Source organism: Paramisgurnus dabryanus, chromosome 1, assembly GCF_030506205.2.
Source record: "Paramisgurnus dabryanus chromosome 1, PD_genome_1.1, whole genome shotgun sequence".
In the NCBI taxonomy this organism is placed as follows: Eukaryota; Metazoa; Chordata; class Actinopteri; order Cypriniformes; family Cobitidae; genus Paramisgurnus; species Paramisgurnus dabryanus.
In genome coordinates, this window is record NC_133337.1 from 33,690,074 (window position 1) to 33,707,787 (window position 17,714).

Sequence of the window (17,714 nt, forward strand, 5' to 3'; positions counted from 1 at the left end):
ATTTAGCTACCAAGCAACTTACAAAAACAGAAGCACGAGGCCGTGCCAATTCAATCCACCCACTTTAGTTTTCACTGGAGTCAGCATTCTGACACAGCGCTCCGTGCATGAGATCCAGTTCCCGTTGCTCACAATGCCATGCGTTCCACCTCGTGATCTTGCCAAAAATGGCGTGATTTATAACGTAATGTGAATGCTTTCTTCATACAAAAGCAAAAGTAGAAATTGTTGAAGTTGTGGAAGAGTGTTTGACGTTTAAGAGTCAACCTGTGTAATGCTGCTTTAAACAAATCGACTGTATCATACCAGAATGTGATCTGATTTTATCATGATGTCATGAAAGTGGCATCACAAAAACATGCGCAACCATCCACAAGCATCCATGCTGACATCAAAAGCAGCATAAAAATACGAATGAGCCAAAGTTAATCCCCTTGACTTGCAAAATGTTAAGCTCACATCGACAATTTACAGATTAATAGGTAACTATTTATAATTAACTTAAGTTAATGATAGTCAACAGTGCAGCTTTACTAAACTCGTGATTTCTACTGAAGTCCGTACAGACTTCCTTTCTTTGTCTACACACAAGAAAACATCTAACGTCTAAGTCATGTTAAAGTTTGTCTAAAAGGCAAAATTCGAAAACACAAGGCCAAATCCTAGTGTTGAAATGTTATGAACAGAATGAACATAAGCATGTAATAATTTGATAAAGAATAAGACCAGGTCCACGGGGAAACATTGCCAAGATAGGAAATCTTTTATTACAGAGAAAAAAAACTTTTCTTCCAAAATATAGAAATCTGTACAACTTCCTCACAATCAATTTACATGAACTGTACAAATTTACAGCAGTTCATCACAACATACCCAAGAAAGAAAAAAAAACAGGAACACAAGAGATGTACAGACAGAGGAAAATCACAAGATACAGGCGACTTTATCTTGGGTAGCTCAGAATTTTCTTTTTTCTCGTTTTTGTTTAAATTAAAAAAAGAAAAGAAAAAAAAACAAGGAAAGTCTATCAGCACAGAGCATGGAAACTGATATATATATATATATATCTATATACTTTTTACCAAAACAACTTTGGTCCTCTCCAACACTCCTAACACGAATGGCTTCACTTATGAAACATGAAATACAAAAAGGAACACGTCTACACACAGCAAAATATCATATATTGGCACTTCCCATATGTATGGTCATGTACTCAGTCTACCGTATGTCGTACAATAACAATACATTCTACAAACGTGGAACCGCTTCCGAGGCGAAAGCGGCGAGAACTCGAATCGCTTCTGAAATGACCGACAAAGTTAAACCGAATTGAAATTCTCACATCTTAACCTGCACATCCATAATAGTTTAAGAATGAATGTCTGTGGCCTGAGCTTGGCGATACATTCCAAAAGAGACTCGAAAGTCACGTAACTTCAATGTTAACCTATTAGTGCATATCATGTGCTCTTGCCTCAAAGTAGACTCTTAATTTAGACTCGAGCGATACTAAATCGTGTGTGCAAACGTATAATCTAACACAGGGTTTGGGATAGGGAGTGAAATTTGTCATTTCGGTGGAGGTGGGCGAGGGTCAAGTCTTTAAAAAATAAATTGTAGATCTAAAAGCACTCTAATTGTCTGTTCGAATTTGGTTACGATCATCGGATCTTTAAAATTAAAACCCACCTAAAGGGACTTTGATCAAACAGCCGTTTGACCCGTGAATTTGGATTTGAGAAGCGTGTGCTGTGGTTTCAGCTTGTTAGATGCGCCCTCCTCCTCTCTCGAATAGCCGATAGGGGAAAACAGGAAGGAACGGCAGTGCATCGTCAACCTGGCTTTGTTACTCATGATCCTCTTGGGTCAAATGTATGAGCACGCATATGACTGATCATCAGCACCCTGTCTCGGCAGCTTAACGGCTAAGGCAAGAGCAAGATTCTTTCACACACACATGCTACTCATTTCGTCGAATGTAAACAAATTTCCAGAACAAATTTGAGGCTGGACAAAACCAGGAGCACCCCCGCTAATTTGTGTTTCTTCCTGTTTGACCCTGCCCTGTCTGTAAGGCTCAGTGGGTTCGGAGTGCGCTCGGTACGTGTGCTGGCTAGACTCTCCTCCGGGCTGCGGGAGGGGGCCGGAGAGGATTGTAGCTGCCCTGATATGAGGGTCCGACCCCCTCTTACGCCCAGCCTAGGGAGGGAGGTGATATGTTTTACTGCGCGCTCCTGCTTAAGACCGACACCGGTGACCCTTGGCTAGTAAGTCTGGCTGGAAAGTGCGTGCCGTTAGCTCTGCCGAGCTAAACCCTCTTTGAAGAGCGAGCACCGTGGTCAACCTCGTAGTAGCTTGACGGGTCCTGCGATTCTGTGGGCAAGTGAGGAGTTCACATCTGCCAAGGTGACTTTGTTTAGAGGAGCGGGATTGGAAACATTGCTCTTGTAACCAGGTGTCCAGATTTGTTTTATGGAAAGAGACCAGCTTTCCCATTGCATAAACGGCTTTACAATGGACATGCTGTTAACCACAGCTTGAAACTGGCCTAAGCTGGTTTGCAAATCTCTCAGGCTGGTCTGTTGGGTGATTTTAGAGAGGTATTGGCCAATAGAGAGACCACCAGGTTGGAAGTTAGTGACCAGCAAACCATCTTAGGATAGTTTAAGCCATATAGTTTAAGTAGGAGGTTACTGGCCTTGTAAAAGTGACCAAAGCATGAATCGGGTGAATATCAGTCAGAAGGATAAAACGGCACATCCGGATGAGAGAACCTGGTTTGAAATGTTTCTTCTCTCACTATTGCAACCTCATTTTAAAAGAATTAATGATAATAAAATAAGATAGTTAAAAGCGATGGAATGAAGCTGGGCCATCATCCAACACAGTCTAAATGTCAAAGTGCATTCAACGTCTTTTCTAACCAGGCAGAAAATAAGGATCACATCTGCTCCAAGTCAAAAAAAGAAACCTTTGCTACATCTTCCGTTTTGGTATGACAAATGGGCTTAAATGAATCAATCAATTTTAGTCATTTTGTTATAAATTACATTCATCCAAGTGGGAGGTCGCACCCTCAGAGAAAACTACAAGCATTAAAACCATTGCATCACAGTGCCATTGACGACTTGCGTAGGTAACCTTATGACACAGGTTTTTCAATCTGACAGTGTATGAAGAAATAAAAGGTGGGTTGAAACCGTTCTTGTCGACCTGAAGCCCAGGCAGCACACCAGACGCAGAGAACGACAGACAAGTACCGCTCTGTGGTCCAAAAAAGTGAGGTTTTCAGAAAAAAGGGCGAACAGCGGCTACTCTGGTCTGGAGAAACTGACGTCAGTCCTGGGCTTCAGCTCGACAGCGAACAGAAAGAGGATTCTGGGTGTATCTCCTTAACATTTTTGAGGGAGTTTGTGTTTATGTGGTAACATAAGCAGTAAAAGCGAAAGTGCAAAGTCAACATCGGTAGATGATGGTGAAACCACTCCCCAACTTAGAGGGTAAGCGATGTTTCGGGTCTTCATAGCTGCCCCAGGGTCAAGCCTCTGGTAGATCCAACACAAAAATAGAACAGACAACCAAACGAGTGAAAATTAAACCTACAAGGTTTCCATCACCTGGACGATAGGACACATCCTGTTTTTTCTTCTTCCTCTTTTTTTTTTTTTGATTTCATATTATTTTAAAAATGACTGCCGTGGCCTGTTTAGCTGGACACAGTCATCATGTAGGGTTTGGCGGGGCTGGCTCGACCCATAACCATAAGTTCCTCCTTGCAGCTGATGTGACTGTCCACCATGGGGGATACCTGGCTGAGCGTGGATGGTGGGTTGCTGTTTCCAGTGGTGCTGCTGGCATTTCCGTTGGTGATGGGAAGGGACTCGTAGAGCACGCAGATGGATCCGTCCTCTCCGATTCGGTAGGATACCTCGAAAGGGTCGACCCACAACGTGAGCTCGCTGGGAAGGAGCAGATAGAGCTGCTGGATGCTCAGACCGATGCGCTGACCGGCCTGTCCAACCAGAGGGTCCATCTTGTGATTGATGCGTATGCAGCGATAACCAGAACCTTTGTTGGGACGGTCTGGGAACCAGTGGTGCTTGTATTGCTCTGAGCGAGAGAGGGAGAAATAGAGGAGATGGTTCAAATTTGGATTTCAAGTTAAATGCATGCTTAATAATGCTAAAAATGAAACCATTAAGCATTGTTTTAAGCTCTGTGATGTCATTAGGTTGTAGGTGTGTAAAACAATATTGATACATGCGAGTACCGTGAAATTTTGTTTGGCAATACTGTATCGATAAAAAAGCAATAGATTTTTTTTATAAAATCATACAAGATTTATGCCAGTTGTTTTGTTTGGGGTTTACATGCAAACTACTAAATGGCATTCTACATATCTTTGAACTTAAACCGTGACAGATAATACTAGCATATGAGCGCGCCACATTTTTTTGCTTAGGTTTGCATACGAATGTGTGTTCTCAGTGACACCTTTCTTAATATTATATCCCACGGTTTACAGCACCGCATTATATCGCACAGTAACGCATGTATCGCGATACTTATTATACCGCGAGATTCTTGCCGATGCACAGCCCTAGCGGGTAGTAGACACGAAACTACTGTTACACATAATAATAAGGTAACTTGCTGTTTTTTTCTTTGTAATGTTGTAAAAAGTTTTTGAGCTAAAAATGATCTTTTTAGTAAAAATGTTTAGGGGGCACGCACACCAAAGTGTTTAAACGTGGCTGAAAACGGCAGGCGGATGCCATCTTTTTCAGCTGAGCGATTTGGTTGTTATGATACTTCCACTTTATTTATCAGTCGTTGAATGATGTGGCAGTTGGTTGTTGTGATGTTTTCCCCGCCCCCCACTGTGATTGGACGGCCAAATGAGAAGTGACATTGACAAGCAGAGCGTTTCAACCAAAGCTGAAAATTTTCAACTCTGCCCAGTACGCGGAAAAAACGCTGCGCTTCATTGGAAAAACTTTGGTGTGCACGCTACCTCATTCGCGTATTTTATTGATATACTGACAATATTGGTATTATTTTATGTTCGTAAGCAAAAATCATCAAAACTTAAATATATTAGACATGAAAATTATTATTAGTTTTTAAAATATATTTTTTGTTGATAAGTTAATAAAATAAAAGTATATTTTTTATTATATTCTGTACTAATAACCATACATTCTAGTAAACACTGAAATAAAATATAAAATCATTAAATGTAAAAACTTAATATCATCAAACAGACACATATCTAACTCAAACCCTAGCTGTAACAAATCAAATATAATTTTAATAACCATTCAAAAGCAATATGACAACGTGGACTTATGTTACACTGAAACGAGAGCTGAGGATTTACGTATGATGTTTTCCACAGTAATAAAATGACCGTTGGCAGAACACTGACAAACAGCGATTAACCATCTGTGTCCAAAGGCTACGTGACGGAGAGAGAAAGGGTTTTTTGATTGCACAAGACCCTTTTGGCCCGAGCGTCACAAAGTCTTGAAATGATGGCTTTATTCAAAAAGAGCAAAAGGCTGAAGTCCAAGCAGAGCAGCTGGAGTGACCCTCCTCTTAAAGACACACTGTCCTATTTACACAACCTAATTTTATCCAGTATCTCATAGTTGGGGAGTTGTTTATTGATTGGGATTAATGTTCAACATTTTGGATCTTAATGATGTTAACCCTCCTTCGACCTTATTCATTTTAATATAGGATGCGTGTTTATCCAAATAAATATGTGTCCTTAAGTAGTTCTGATTTGCACCCTACAGAAAAGACCTTGCGTGAATGACGTCTTGTTTTGCGTATTGTGTGACAGGTGGAAAATAGAAGATGGAGGGATGGCTCTGAAATAGGCCAGGCCCCCATAGGCCACCTGTAGACCTGGATTGGAAAATGCTTAATGCATGCATTCGGTGACGTGAGGTCCCATTCTAATCAATGCCAAAGGATCACAAAGATCAAGGCAGATAAATCCAACCCTAAACCTGGACAATGCCCAGACTGCAAAAATGATTTAATTTTGGGAGCAATTTTTGAACAACTAAACAACATTTGAAACGTGTGATAGGTTGTTTACGGAGTCTATTGGCGTTTTATTCGTGAAATTTAAAATATTAAAAAATAAGGTTTGCCTTATGGTGGGGAATTAGGACAGGGCTTTGATGAACTTCTATTAAGGTGCTATAAATCTTACACAACACCTGTGTTTTTAATCTGGTAATCCAGATCACCATCCTTACAATTCCCTCTGTCCCTTTGTTTGGAGATGTAAGTAACCCATTTAAAATAAAAAACTTTGTTTAATTTGTACATCTTCTTGTTTATTGTGTGAATATATGTTGAGAGAAAAATAATGAAATTGGAGATAAGTTTTCCTGGGCAGCCATTTTGTTTGACTATGGCCACGACTCTATTTGTTTACAAACAACATTTAGTATCTGTCTGTGCCTAATAAAAAAGAAGATTACATTAAAAAAATGTAATATATTTAACACCATCACAGTGGTTTGTTTTAGATAATATTTAGTGCAGATTTAGTGTTTTTCTTTTTGGCTTAAAGTCAAATCTGTTTATTTGTGCATTTTCAAAATTGCAGACAAATTAAGCACATTTTTTTCCGTTTTTTTTCTTCGCCTTTCAAACAAAGAGCCACATAAATTAGTGACCCATTCAAAAATGAAAATCATTGTTTAAAGAGTCATAAAAAGAATTAAATAATTGCATGTATATGTATTTTAATACTGTATATATGTATTATGTTTATATAGTTAATAATAAACAGAAAATGAATTACTTTTTTGTTTCTAGAATATGATTTTAACCAATATTTGGTTATATAGAGAATATAATAAATGTCATAAAAACAAAGGTTTAAAATGTTTAAAACTCTAAAATGTGTTTATTCGATCTTAACCTCGAACATAATTCGAATAATAATTCCGATTATTGTGTTTTTAACTTATTCCGGTTATTGTAAGTAGATTATTTCGGTGTATTTACGTGTTAGTGACAATGAACACACTGGCAGTGTGTGCGTTATAAACGTTATATTCAGCGCGCAAACAACAAGCCCACATACACAGAGTCTTCCTGTGCATTACGTAATTTACTGCCTACATCGTCTCTAAAGACCATTTATTCATACTATACAATGAATCGTTAACACACAACTTACATATGTTTATAACTATCTAAGTACATGAAAATGTAGCTTCTACTCTTATTTTTTGATATCCTCTATTTTGGTTTCGGCTGCGCCTTTATGTTTGTGCGCAACGCGTTCGTGCGCTTCCGCCTATGTGGCCAAGCACATAAAATACTGAAAAACAAAGAAATCAATGTTTTCCCACATCTTTCCAAAACAAAAAACACATATAAAAAGATTTTCAATACAATCGAATCAATAACATTGGTAATGTAATTTACCTGCAAGGATATCCTGTAGGGTCTGGCTGAACGTCTGGAGCTGCCTGTCGTTTACATGTCCTTTAATCCGCAGAAATCTCGACAGAAATCCGACGGCGGCGCTTATTTCTGGTTTCATCGTTGTCCGAGCACAGAGGGTATGCATTGAGAGAATCCGTGAGCGTTTTCTCGCTGCTGTACTGTCAATGCGCTGTTGTTTCTGTGCGCAAAATGGTCCTTGTTTTTCGCGTGTTTTATTTCTCGGATGCCTATGCTCAGCATTTATTTGTCGAGAGGGGGAAAACGCGCAAAGTACGTGTTCCTGGACTGTACAGTGCTGTGGGTTCTTGTTTTCCCCAAAAATACGAGAGGGCTTCAGCCACGGCGCGACCCCGCACTCCGTCACGATCCTCCAACAGTGTAGACCGTAATGAAAGCAAACGGGGTTTATGTAATGCCCCCGCCGCAACAAGTAGCAACAGCAACAAAAAACAGCCAATCGGGACGCAGTGACGTATACGCGGAGGAGTGGGCTCGCTGCGTCACTACTCTAGAAATAAACAGAGCATGTGAAAAAAGGGCTGGGTGAAGGATTTTAACCCTTTCTTCAGAATTATGGCCTGTTCAGATGAAGGACAATAATCAAAACTAACCGCATGAAAAAACGTATTTACTACAGTAAACTCACTGTAGTATAGGCTACTACAAGACTATGACAAGACTAAGATTTAAAAACACTATAGTAGGCCATCTAAGAATTTTACTACAGCATACTGTAGTAAATAATATTTAGTATTTTTTATGTATAGACTATAGAGGTGATATTTTAAAATTGTAGACTTACATCTACAACAACAGAGGAACACAACAGAGTTTATTTGGCTAAGCTTTGTTGTTTATTTAAAACAACGTTATTTTGTGTATTTGGTATGTGTTCGCGTGGTTTATGGTTAAAAAACACATTATTTTACGCTCTGATTTTATCCCTGATTGGCCAGCTAATCTGTACGTTGTGATTGGCCTGAATACCTCTGACGTCAGCTGGAAATATGACGCTCCTTACCATTTTTGAAAGATTGGCTCACAATGCAATGCTGACAGGAGTTAACTAAGCTGTAAGTCAAAGCGGGAGGAATTATGATAATGCCCATCATGTCCACGTCAACAGGCCCAGGAAGTAAACTGTTGCATGCAGTCCGTGTGTTTGTTTTAGTCCAAGAAAAGAGATTTACGTTGGAGACAATAACTTACGTCATCGTTTACTTTGGGCTTTGTACCTTTTGCATATCGTGAACATGTACTAATACACACATACACAACAAAGGAAATGTAAGATTGTGAATCGGACCATAGTTGCTCTTTTTAATTTCACATATTTCAACTCTGAAACTTCACTTAATAAACAATGTTGCTGTCTGTTGTTGTGAATGGATGCATGCTACTATAATTATTTTTATAGTCAACGTTCGTTGTGTCAATAGGCTCTTTTTCAAAGTCACAATTACAGAGCTTTGAATTTTGAGTACAAAATTGGTTGAGACAGACAGCTCACACCATCATTACAGAAGCGTGTAAATGTACTTCCTTTTTTGTTGCACTTCTGCAGTGATATTTGGAATTCCCCTTTCACTTCAAGGGGCTGACCCAAACATTGCTGTGTGGTATTCTATAGCTAGTATCATTATTAAGTGACGATGTACACAAGACTCTTGGTTCTGATTGGCCAATTACAGCATTCCAAGGTTCATTCTTTTTTAGCCAACTACCGCTCAAAACTAATTATAACACACTGCTGCAAATCATTTTGATAGGTACAGTTTAATATTACACAAAAAATAAATATAAATATGTCTTTTAATAACATATATGACATTGTATTTACAAATGATTTAACCAAATAGGGCATTCGTGACATTTGAAGGGGTTTTCCTCACGGAAGGTCTGCATTCCTTTAAAATGAGCAAATAAAATATTTCAAAACAACATTTAATGTTCCTTATATCTTATTTATGAAGTAAATATTTATGTAAAAAGTGGGGTAATTTACAGATAGCAGGTTGTTATTGCGAAAAAAGCCCAATCAGTGTAATACACTGTCACACTGTCGGGGCTAATGTCTGCGATAACAACATGTAGCCAGGGGCGTTGAACAAGACCTCGGGCCCTATGCATAGGCAGTTCTGATGGGCCCCCATGCCTCACCCCCATAATATATTTCAGACTTTTCAAGGGCCCTCTCTTCCTTTGGGGCCCTGTTAAACAGTACTGGTTTTACCCCCAGTCCGATGACCCTGCATGTAGCCCGTCATGTGTGTGGTTCCTTTTTTCCAAATATGTGTTCTGCGCATCGAGAGGTCCTGTGTGCATCACGTGTTTTGTCAAAATAAGTGCCTGCTGCAGACGCGTCTAAAAAGTTTATGATAAAAGAGACGCTCGCGTTTGCCAGATACTCGTACAATCTCATGCATAATCAGTGTTTACTGTTAAGAGAGTGTCTGGTGTGTTTTTTGTGAACGTGAGCGTCTCTTTTATCACAAACGGTTTGCAGTGTGCAGCAGGCACTTATTTTGACAAAACATGGTTCACATGGTTCACATGACGCAACAAACACATATTTTGAAAACGCAAGCAACACACGACACTCCGAACACTTATTTTGAATAAGCGCCCCTGGGATGAGCAGTTATGAGCCGCCACTGGTTGGGACGATAAATCGGCCGACGATGCTTGCTATGCTTCTCAATGAATTACATTAAAATGGCGCTACATCCAAAAGCCAGAGGGCGCTCTTGCACAGAAACCCAATATGGTCCGCAGAAGAACCACCATTTGCACACGCATCTCCAAGAAATGGCTTAAACATTTACAGATATTTTTATGATAATAAAGAATATCTATAATGTTTATGTTTGCATGTTGTTTTTTTCAAATGGATGTTATAAACCAGTGGTTCTCAAACTTTTTCAGCGTGCGGCCACCCCTTGTGTACGGTGCATTCCTTCGCAGACCTCCAAAGAAAATGTATGACAATTTTGTTCTAAAACATAACATTTTAATTAGACAAAACATATTAAAGTATACAAAGTAGTGCTTTTGGTCAGTAGTCTTTTTTTGTGTTTAATTACACAGAATTTATGTAAAATTCATGTATTTTATAAAATGTCATAAAACTGGGGCCCCCCTGGCACCATCTCACGGCCCCCAGTTTGAGAACCACTGTTATAAACGACTTAAACTAATAGTGATTTCAGATTGATAAGGATCTGATCAAAAAGCTGTAGTACATGAAAAAGCTGGGCATAACATCGGCTGTGCGATACAGAATCGATATCGGACACAGGTATTATTAGTGTGTATCGGCATTTATCGTCCCAATCCCTATAATTGTTATCCTCCAGCACCTTATAGACCTTTATCACAGTAACCGGAAATACGTAATCGTCGTGTAAGCGGAGTTCCTGTCAAGCGTCAACACACTAGAAAAACATAAACCCGGGCAAGTTTAAAATGGATCAAAGAGTCTACAAAACTTCGTTAACGGATTTGCCAAATATTACATTTGCTGATGTGACACGACTAATGGAGGAAAACTTTTTCCATGAAGAATTTGTCCATAAATTTATAGGTAAGTAGAGAGCGAGTCTAACTGTTACTGAACTGTTAACTAAAACGACACATTATAAGTCTCGCTGGATAGCCTGAATCCACTTCTGTATAACTTCACCATCAACAGGGAATTGATGGAACAGATACGGCTTTTTACATTGCCTTGACTGCCGAGGAAGTAGATTTCCGCGACGATTGCGTATTTCCGGTCATAAATACGGAAGTTGTGAGAAAGGTCTATTGTGATCATTTGCTTTTTTGGAAACAGCTGATGTTTCTGTGAACTATATAGACAACACTGCTAGAAAAAAATGGTCAAAAAATGGTCCCTAGCTGTCACTGGGGCTGCAGTACCTTTTAAAAAGGTCCTAATATGTACCATTTAGGTACAAGCATGTAATACATTTGTACAAGTACCAGTATGTGCCTTGAAATACTAATATGCACTCTTTGGTACCAATATGCACCTCTGAGGTACTAGTATAATCTCTTTAGGTCCAAATGTGTTCATTTTGAAAGGGCATCACCCCATGACAGCTGGAGACCATTAATTGAATTTTTTTTCGGATAGTTTAGTACATTTCTAGGACTTTGTTGTCATTGATAAGAGAAATGCTGGCATTATTCTTTTATTGCAGAGCCGGTTTGGATGTATGTATGTTGCTATGTATTTACCAACCAAAGAGAAAAACTTCAGGAGGGCGTTTCCAAAGGTCTCTTAGTACAAACATCCTGACCTAATTTTGTTGCTTTTTCTGTGTTGTGGCCAATTACCTCTGTACTACCGAATGCTGACTCAAGGTTTGAGTTGACCTGCGTGGATGTCCATCATTAGTAACATTGACATCAGGGTTGCTCCAAGACCAGCTAATATCAGCATTCAACAAATAATTTTCATTTTTTCATTTATTAAAATGATGCATAGCATCACTAGCACTTCACGGGCATATAAGCAAAACTAGGGCCCATTTTTGCTGCAAATATCCATTGTGACTGAAAAGAATTTCATTTTCAATCCTGTATTCATCATGAATCAGAACATTACTATGTCTGTCCACTCTCCACGCACCAGTATGTGGGACTTCAAATGGCTAAGATAAATTCATTCCTTTAACATCACTGTGATCTGCTTTTCCAAATCTTTGGCAGACCCTCAAGATAAGGGGGTCTTGATTCAAGATCAGGCTACTTTGAAACACGCACAGTGCTATACTTAGTCTCCCACAGCCCATAATACATCAAAAGTGCAGTAACAGTGATACCCCATATTAACAACCCCAATTACTGACCATTACTGGAGGACAGATCCCACATAGCCAAGAATAATGACCTCAATAACGTTTATGCGTTCAGCAGACACTTTTATCCCAAGTGCAGTCAAGGTCCTATGCATTTAATCAACTAATGTGCTCTTTGGGAATCAAACCCATGACCTTAGGGGCTGGACACACCAAAAGTTTTAAACGCGGCTGAAAATGCTTTGAGGACGCTGAATGCCAGCTGTGCGCTTTGGTAGCTGTGATACTTCAGCTGTGACCCGGTTTGTTGCTGTGGTAATGTCCCGCCCCTTTCTCTGCTGTAATTGGACGGCCGTGAGAGAACTGACATTGACAAGTGGAGCTTTTCCCTCAAAGTTGAATATTTTTGAACTCTCATTACTGAGCGCGAAAAAACCCCGAGCGCCAGTTTTCAGCACGGAAAAAACCCGCTAGCTGCTTGCTTATTTGAAAAACGCCGGGTTTCTATTGGAATCAATTGAAACATGCGCCCCCGGTGGCGTAAACGCTTTGGTGTGTCCAGCCCCTTAGCGTTGCAAGCCCTTTGCTAACATGCTCCAAGAACATTGAGTCTAAGCACGAAAGTGTGAAAGGAAGGCAGATGGAAGAGAAATTAGAGATTGAGTATATGATATTCAAGTCTGAGCTGCCATCTAATATTTCCCTATGAAAGCCAAGACGACATTGCACGGTGAATGAGGCTATGTAATATAATAATGCAGATTCACTACTGTCTGAGCCACGTGCAGTGACTCAAGAAGTTTCATTACTCACTTATGTCTTTAAACCTCATACGACCTCCCTTAGGAGAATACTGTCTTCATCCGCCGATCCTGATGCAAACTTTTCCTTAGACATGGCTGAGGATGCGAGTAAATACAAGATAGAGGGGGGCGTAGAGAAACTAAGATGTGCTTACAAGGACAGTTACTGTATATCTGTCATCTGTCCTTAACATCTTCAAACATGTTTTGGGTGCGGTGATGGATGATTGATTGAACCAGCCTTTTCTTTGTTAAAAGGGGACATTTCACAAGATTTTTTAAGATGTAAAATAAACCAATGGTGTCCCAAGAGTGCGCATGTCCAGTTTTAGCTTAAAATTAATATTATTATAAGTTAAAATTTCCACTTTGTAGGTGCGTGAGCAAAAATGTGCCGTTTTGGGTGTTTTTTTAAATGTAAATGAGTTTATCTGCATTAAATGGTTGGATAGTGCAGATTAAGGGGTGGCATTATCCCCATTCTGACATCACAAAGGGAGCCAAATTTCAATGACGTATTTTTCAAGCTTGCAATTCAATTCAATTCAATTCAATTTTATTTATATAGCGCTTTTCACAAAAGTCAATTGTTTAAAAGCAGCTTTACATAAATAGAAGCAGTGAAAAGCACAGAAAAACGACAGATAGCACAACAAAATACAAAATAAATTTGCTGCGGCTATGACTCAATATTATAAGTGCACGTATTACTAAAGCAACGTCTAGAAGAGGAAGCTAAGTAAAGCCCAAAAAGGCTGCCTCCTAGGAGGGAAAAACCCTTGGGAGAACGGATAAGGAGATTTAGCAGAGATTAAGCGGGTTCTGCCGGTGATCGTTGGTCAGGCATCAGCTGGGCATCACGTTGAAGGACGGCCAGTAGATCAGAGGTGTGCCGACTTTCACATCTACCGGGACTGGGTCTGTTTGTCTCGTTGTCCTCGGGTCGAGGACGAGACAGGGAGAGAAAAACAAAATCGTATTAGCGTAGCGGCCGTTCATATGTATTGAAGTGTCACACAGTGATGTGGTTTAACTCAGCTTCGTTCCAGACAGACTAACTATTGCGGCATAATTATATTATCTACAGTTTAGGATTTAGCAAATTGGGGGCCCAATGCGAGGGTATATATGGTAAATAAGGGTCACCTTCCGATCTTTAAGAGAAAATGAAACCAGACGACCCGTTTGACTAAGGCCTAAAGCCCCACTGTCGTCGTTAATGCAGGTTCAGTGGCAAACGGGTCTATATTGTATGCAATTTACAGGACCAGGCGAAAACACCAAAACATCGCAACCCGACCATACGTGCTAACCCGTTTGACTAAGGCCGGAAGCCCCACTGTCGTCGTTAATGCAGGTTCAGTGGCAAACGGGTATGTATGGCATACTATTCACAAGACACACGAAAGCGCGAAAAACGCAACCCGACCATACATACCAACCCGTTTGACTAAGGCTGGAGGCCCCACTGTCGTCGTTAATGCAGGTTCAGTGGCAAACGGGTCTGTATGGCATACTATTCACAAGACTTGCAGACAATGGTTTACCAAAACTAAGTTACTGGGTTGATTTTTTCACATTTTCTAGGTTGATAGAAGCACTGGGGACCCAATGATACCACTTAAACATGACAAAAAGTAATTTTTCATGATATGTCCCCTTCAAAAAAGTGCAAAGGAAAATGAGCTGAAAATCTTCAGATTATGTTTGCTTCATCACATACACTTCCTCAGAGTCATCAGACACATTCACACACATTAAACATACCAAAAAAATTTTGGGAACAAAACATGTGTGTGCTTTCTGGCCAAGGTGTCTTAGACAGATAAGTTTAATACAAGTCAAGGTTCTCAATGTGTATACGTTTCCTAGCTTAGTAAAGTGCAAGTTAACAGTAAAGTTTTAACAGCGCTTCTGTCCGGACCGCAAGCGGTGTGATTGGTCCACTAGAACCCCTCCCATCAGTAAAAAAAAAGTGCATTTCTTCATAGGCATTAGGCAAAACACATAACATGCTGATGCTGCTTCTTCGTTGTGGGTATGCTGCTTCCTTTGCTGCTTTATTGTTACAGTAAAAACATGCGTGGATACTGTATATATGAAAACCGACGTGTAGCCTACAGCGTCAAGGCTACTACGTGCAACTATAATGAGCCCTTAAATACAAACGCAATCTTATCGTAGTTCATACGTATTTTACGATGTGGCTAATTCGCATTCATTTGTACGATACACGAGTACGTCTTTTGTTCAAATTGCCTTTGCTCCTGTGACGTTGGGGTTGGGTTTCATTATGTTTTTCTGATCGCAAAATCATCCTGTAAATACAGTGTATCAGCTTCTTGTCTTGTAAACGCTAATAACGTGATCTGTGTTCTTTTTTTGTAAGTCTCTTGGGTTGCAAAATGTCTGTAAAAACTTTAATGTATAGCATAAATAAAGCTTACTGTAACACTGCCACTTTGCTGTAAAGTCATAAAGGGGAAAGCTACCACAGCTTAGGGACTTTATGTAGTCAGTGTTGACTGTGACTTATGAACAAACCGTTATTCGAAAAAGCAAAAATGTCCTAAAAATTTTGGGAACTACTGGTCCAAATAAAACCCTCCATGACTCATTCTTCTCGTCCTTATCCAGTAAGCATGGGAGTGCTCTTTATAACGGTTGGAAGTGAAACCCCTAACTGTGTGGTTTGGCTGGTAGTTATATACACACACACGCGCAGGACATTCCAATGGAAATTCAACCTTCTGTTCAGCTCAACATCCTTCGCACACTTCCTATTAATTTCCCTAAAAACAGTTTAACAGAACACCAATGTATAAGAAGTGACATTCATGGACGAATATCTCTCTTTAGGCTGCTTTAAATCTGTACTACATGTCTTGATAACCTTCACGGTGAATTGAAGCAATCTTTCAGGCCTCAGGTCTATATTTAGGGACGCTTATCTACCCATGTTCTGCCTGTATCTGTCCATATCTCTCCCAGTCGCCAGGCTGGTATGATTTTATTTTTAGAGGTGAGAGAGAAGAGGAGCCCTTTCCAAAATATCTCTACCACAGGCTACTCAGTGTTGTTAAAAAGGCCAGGATAAGCTGACAGGGGCCAGACAACACTTAGCACAGCCAACCTAACTGCATGAAGAGATAAAGACAGTGCTGGTATTGTATCTTCGGTGGTCTTCCACTATAGGCTGAAAGTAACGTGACATTGAGAACTGCACACTTAATTTGCTTATGTGCTTACAGCAAAGGTTTGGCAAGAGGTATATTTTGGATTCAAAAACCACTCCAGCATACTTCATTTTTTAATAAACCAAGAAAAATGTGCTCTAATCTATAAACAGTCAATAATAAATATATATAACAGGAGTTTATTTACACAACAGTTCAAAACAAAGATAACCAAGAGGAAAAAATAGTACTTCAAAGCATGAACCAAAATAAATCATAGGGCACATATTATACAAAATCTACTTTTGGACATAATAATATGTTGGCAGCATGTGAACACAACCACCCTACAATAAAAAAATCCACAAAATCTCCATTAAACCAATGCAGTCTCATTAGACAAGCAAGTTTTGATTTTGTTAATGTGATGTCACACTGACAAACCCCATCCACGACCACTGGTTAAATAATTAGTTTGATAGCACATTGTAGCACAAATGTAGCTTAATATACTACCGTCTCAGACTGTATTCACAAAAATCAGATCTATTTTTAACTAAAACCACTCACGGCGCGAATGAGGCGTTTAGTGCTGCGCGGTAGATGCGATTCCGCCTAATTTGCGAGTCTAGTTCGCACGAATGGCACGAATTGAGCGTTGGAGAGTTGACAAAATTTTACAAAGTGTTAACCAATCAGGAGCTTGCTTTCGCAGTGACTTGATTACAGCGCAAAAGCCCCTCACATGACGCAAATTTCTGCGTGAATGTCTCGATGACTAGAACTTCATGCGCGGCTTTTTACATGCGAATGAAGCTAGTAAACTCAAAATGTTCAAGTGGCAAACTAGATGTGGTAGACGCGAATTTGACGCCTCAAACGTGGCTGTTGTGAACCCACAGTAAGGGGCGGTAGCTCATTTGCATTTGAAGGTACACACCAAACAGCACATTTTTGCACCCACCCATATTTTTGGATATGCTATAACTTATTATCTGTGGGGTATTTTGAGCTGACACATTTTAGGCACACCTCTGCAATAAATATTACATCTTGTAAAAATTGGCATAATATGTGTCCTTTAAAGACTTTATTCATTTATTTTTTTTGTCTGATAAAGGAAATTTCACAAAATTTTATCAACATTTTCTTATCTTTGGACATCCCGTCCCTGCACTGTACAGTAACAACGGCATAGCTTAAACTGGGACCTTGAAAGAGTAAACAAAATATATTCAAGGCAACACCGACAAACAGACATGAGCAGCCGAGAGAATACTAGAAACATTGGGAATGAATCCGAGCTGTATTTCAGTTATTTTCCTTAAAATAAGCCCGCGGAGACTGATCCAGATCACTTAGGTAATGGAACATTGTGTGATGCACCACAATCACGGGTGGAATGTTTACAGCGCTTATCAGCTGTTTCGTAAATATGATATGGATGTTAT

The 17,714-nt window shown here is 39.7% G+C and overlaps 1 protein-coding gene across 1 annotated transcript; it reads right to left on the reverse strand.

Annotated features, from left to right (window-relative positions):
* Nucleotides 1–740: 740 nt before the first annotated feature.
* btg1 (B-cell translocation gene 1, anti-proliferative) lies at nucleotides 741–7,875 on the reverse strand. Its single transcript, XM_065284864.2, has 2 exons — nucleotides 7,462–7,875; nucleotides 741–4,113 (listed from the first exon to the last, which is right to left on the reverse strand). Exons 1-2 carry the CDS (start codon nucleotides 7,604–7,606, stop codon nucleotides 3,710–3,712), a joined length of 549 nt encoding a protein of 182 aa, XP_065140936.2. The 5' UTR covers nucleotides 7,607–7,875; the 3' UTR covers nucleotides 741–3,709.
* Between the last annotated feature and the right edge of the window lie 9,839 nt (nucleotides 7,876–17,714).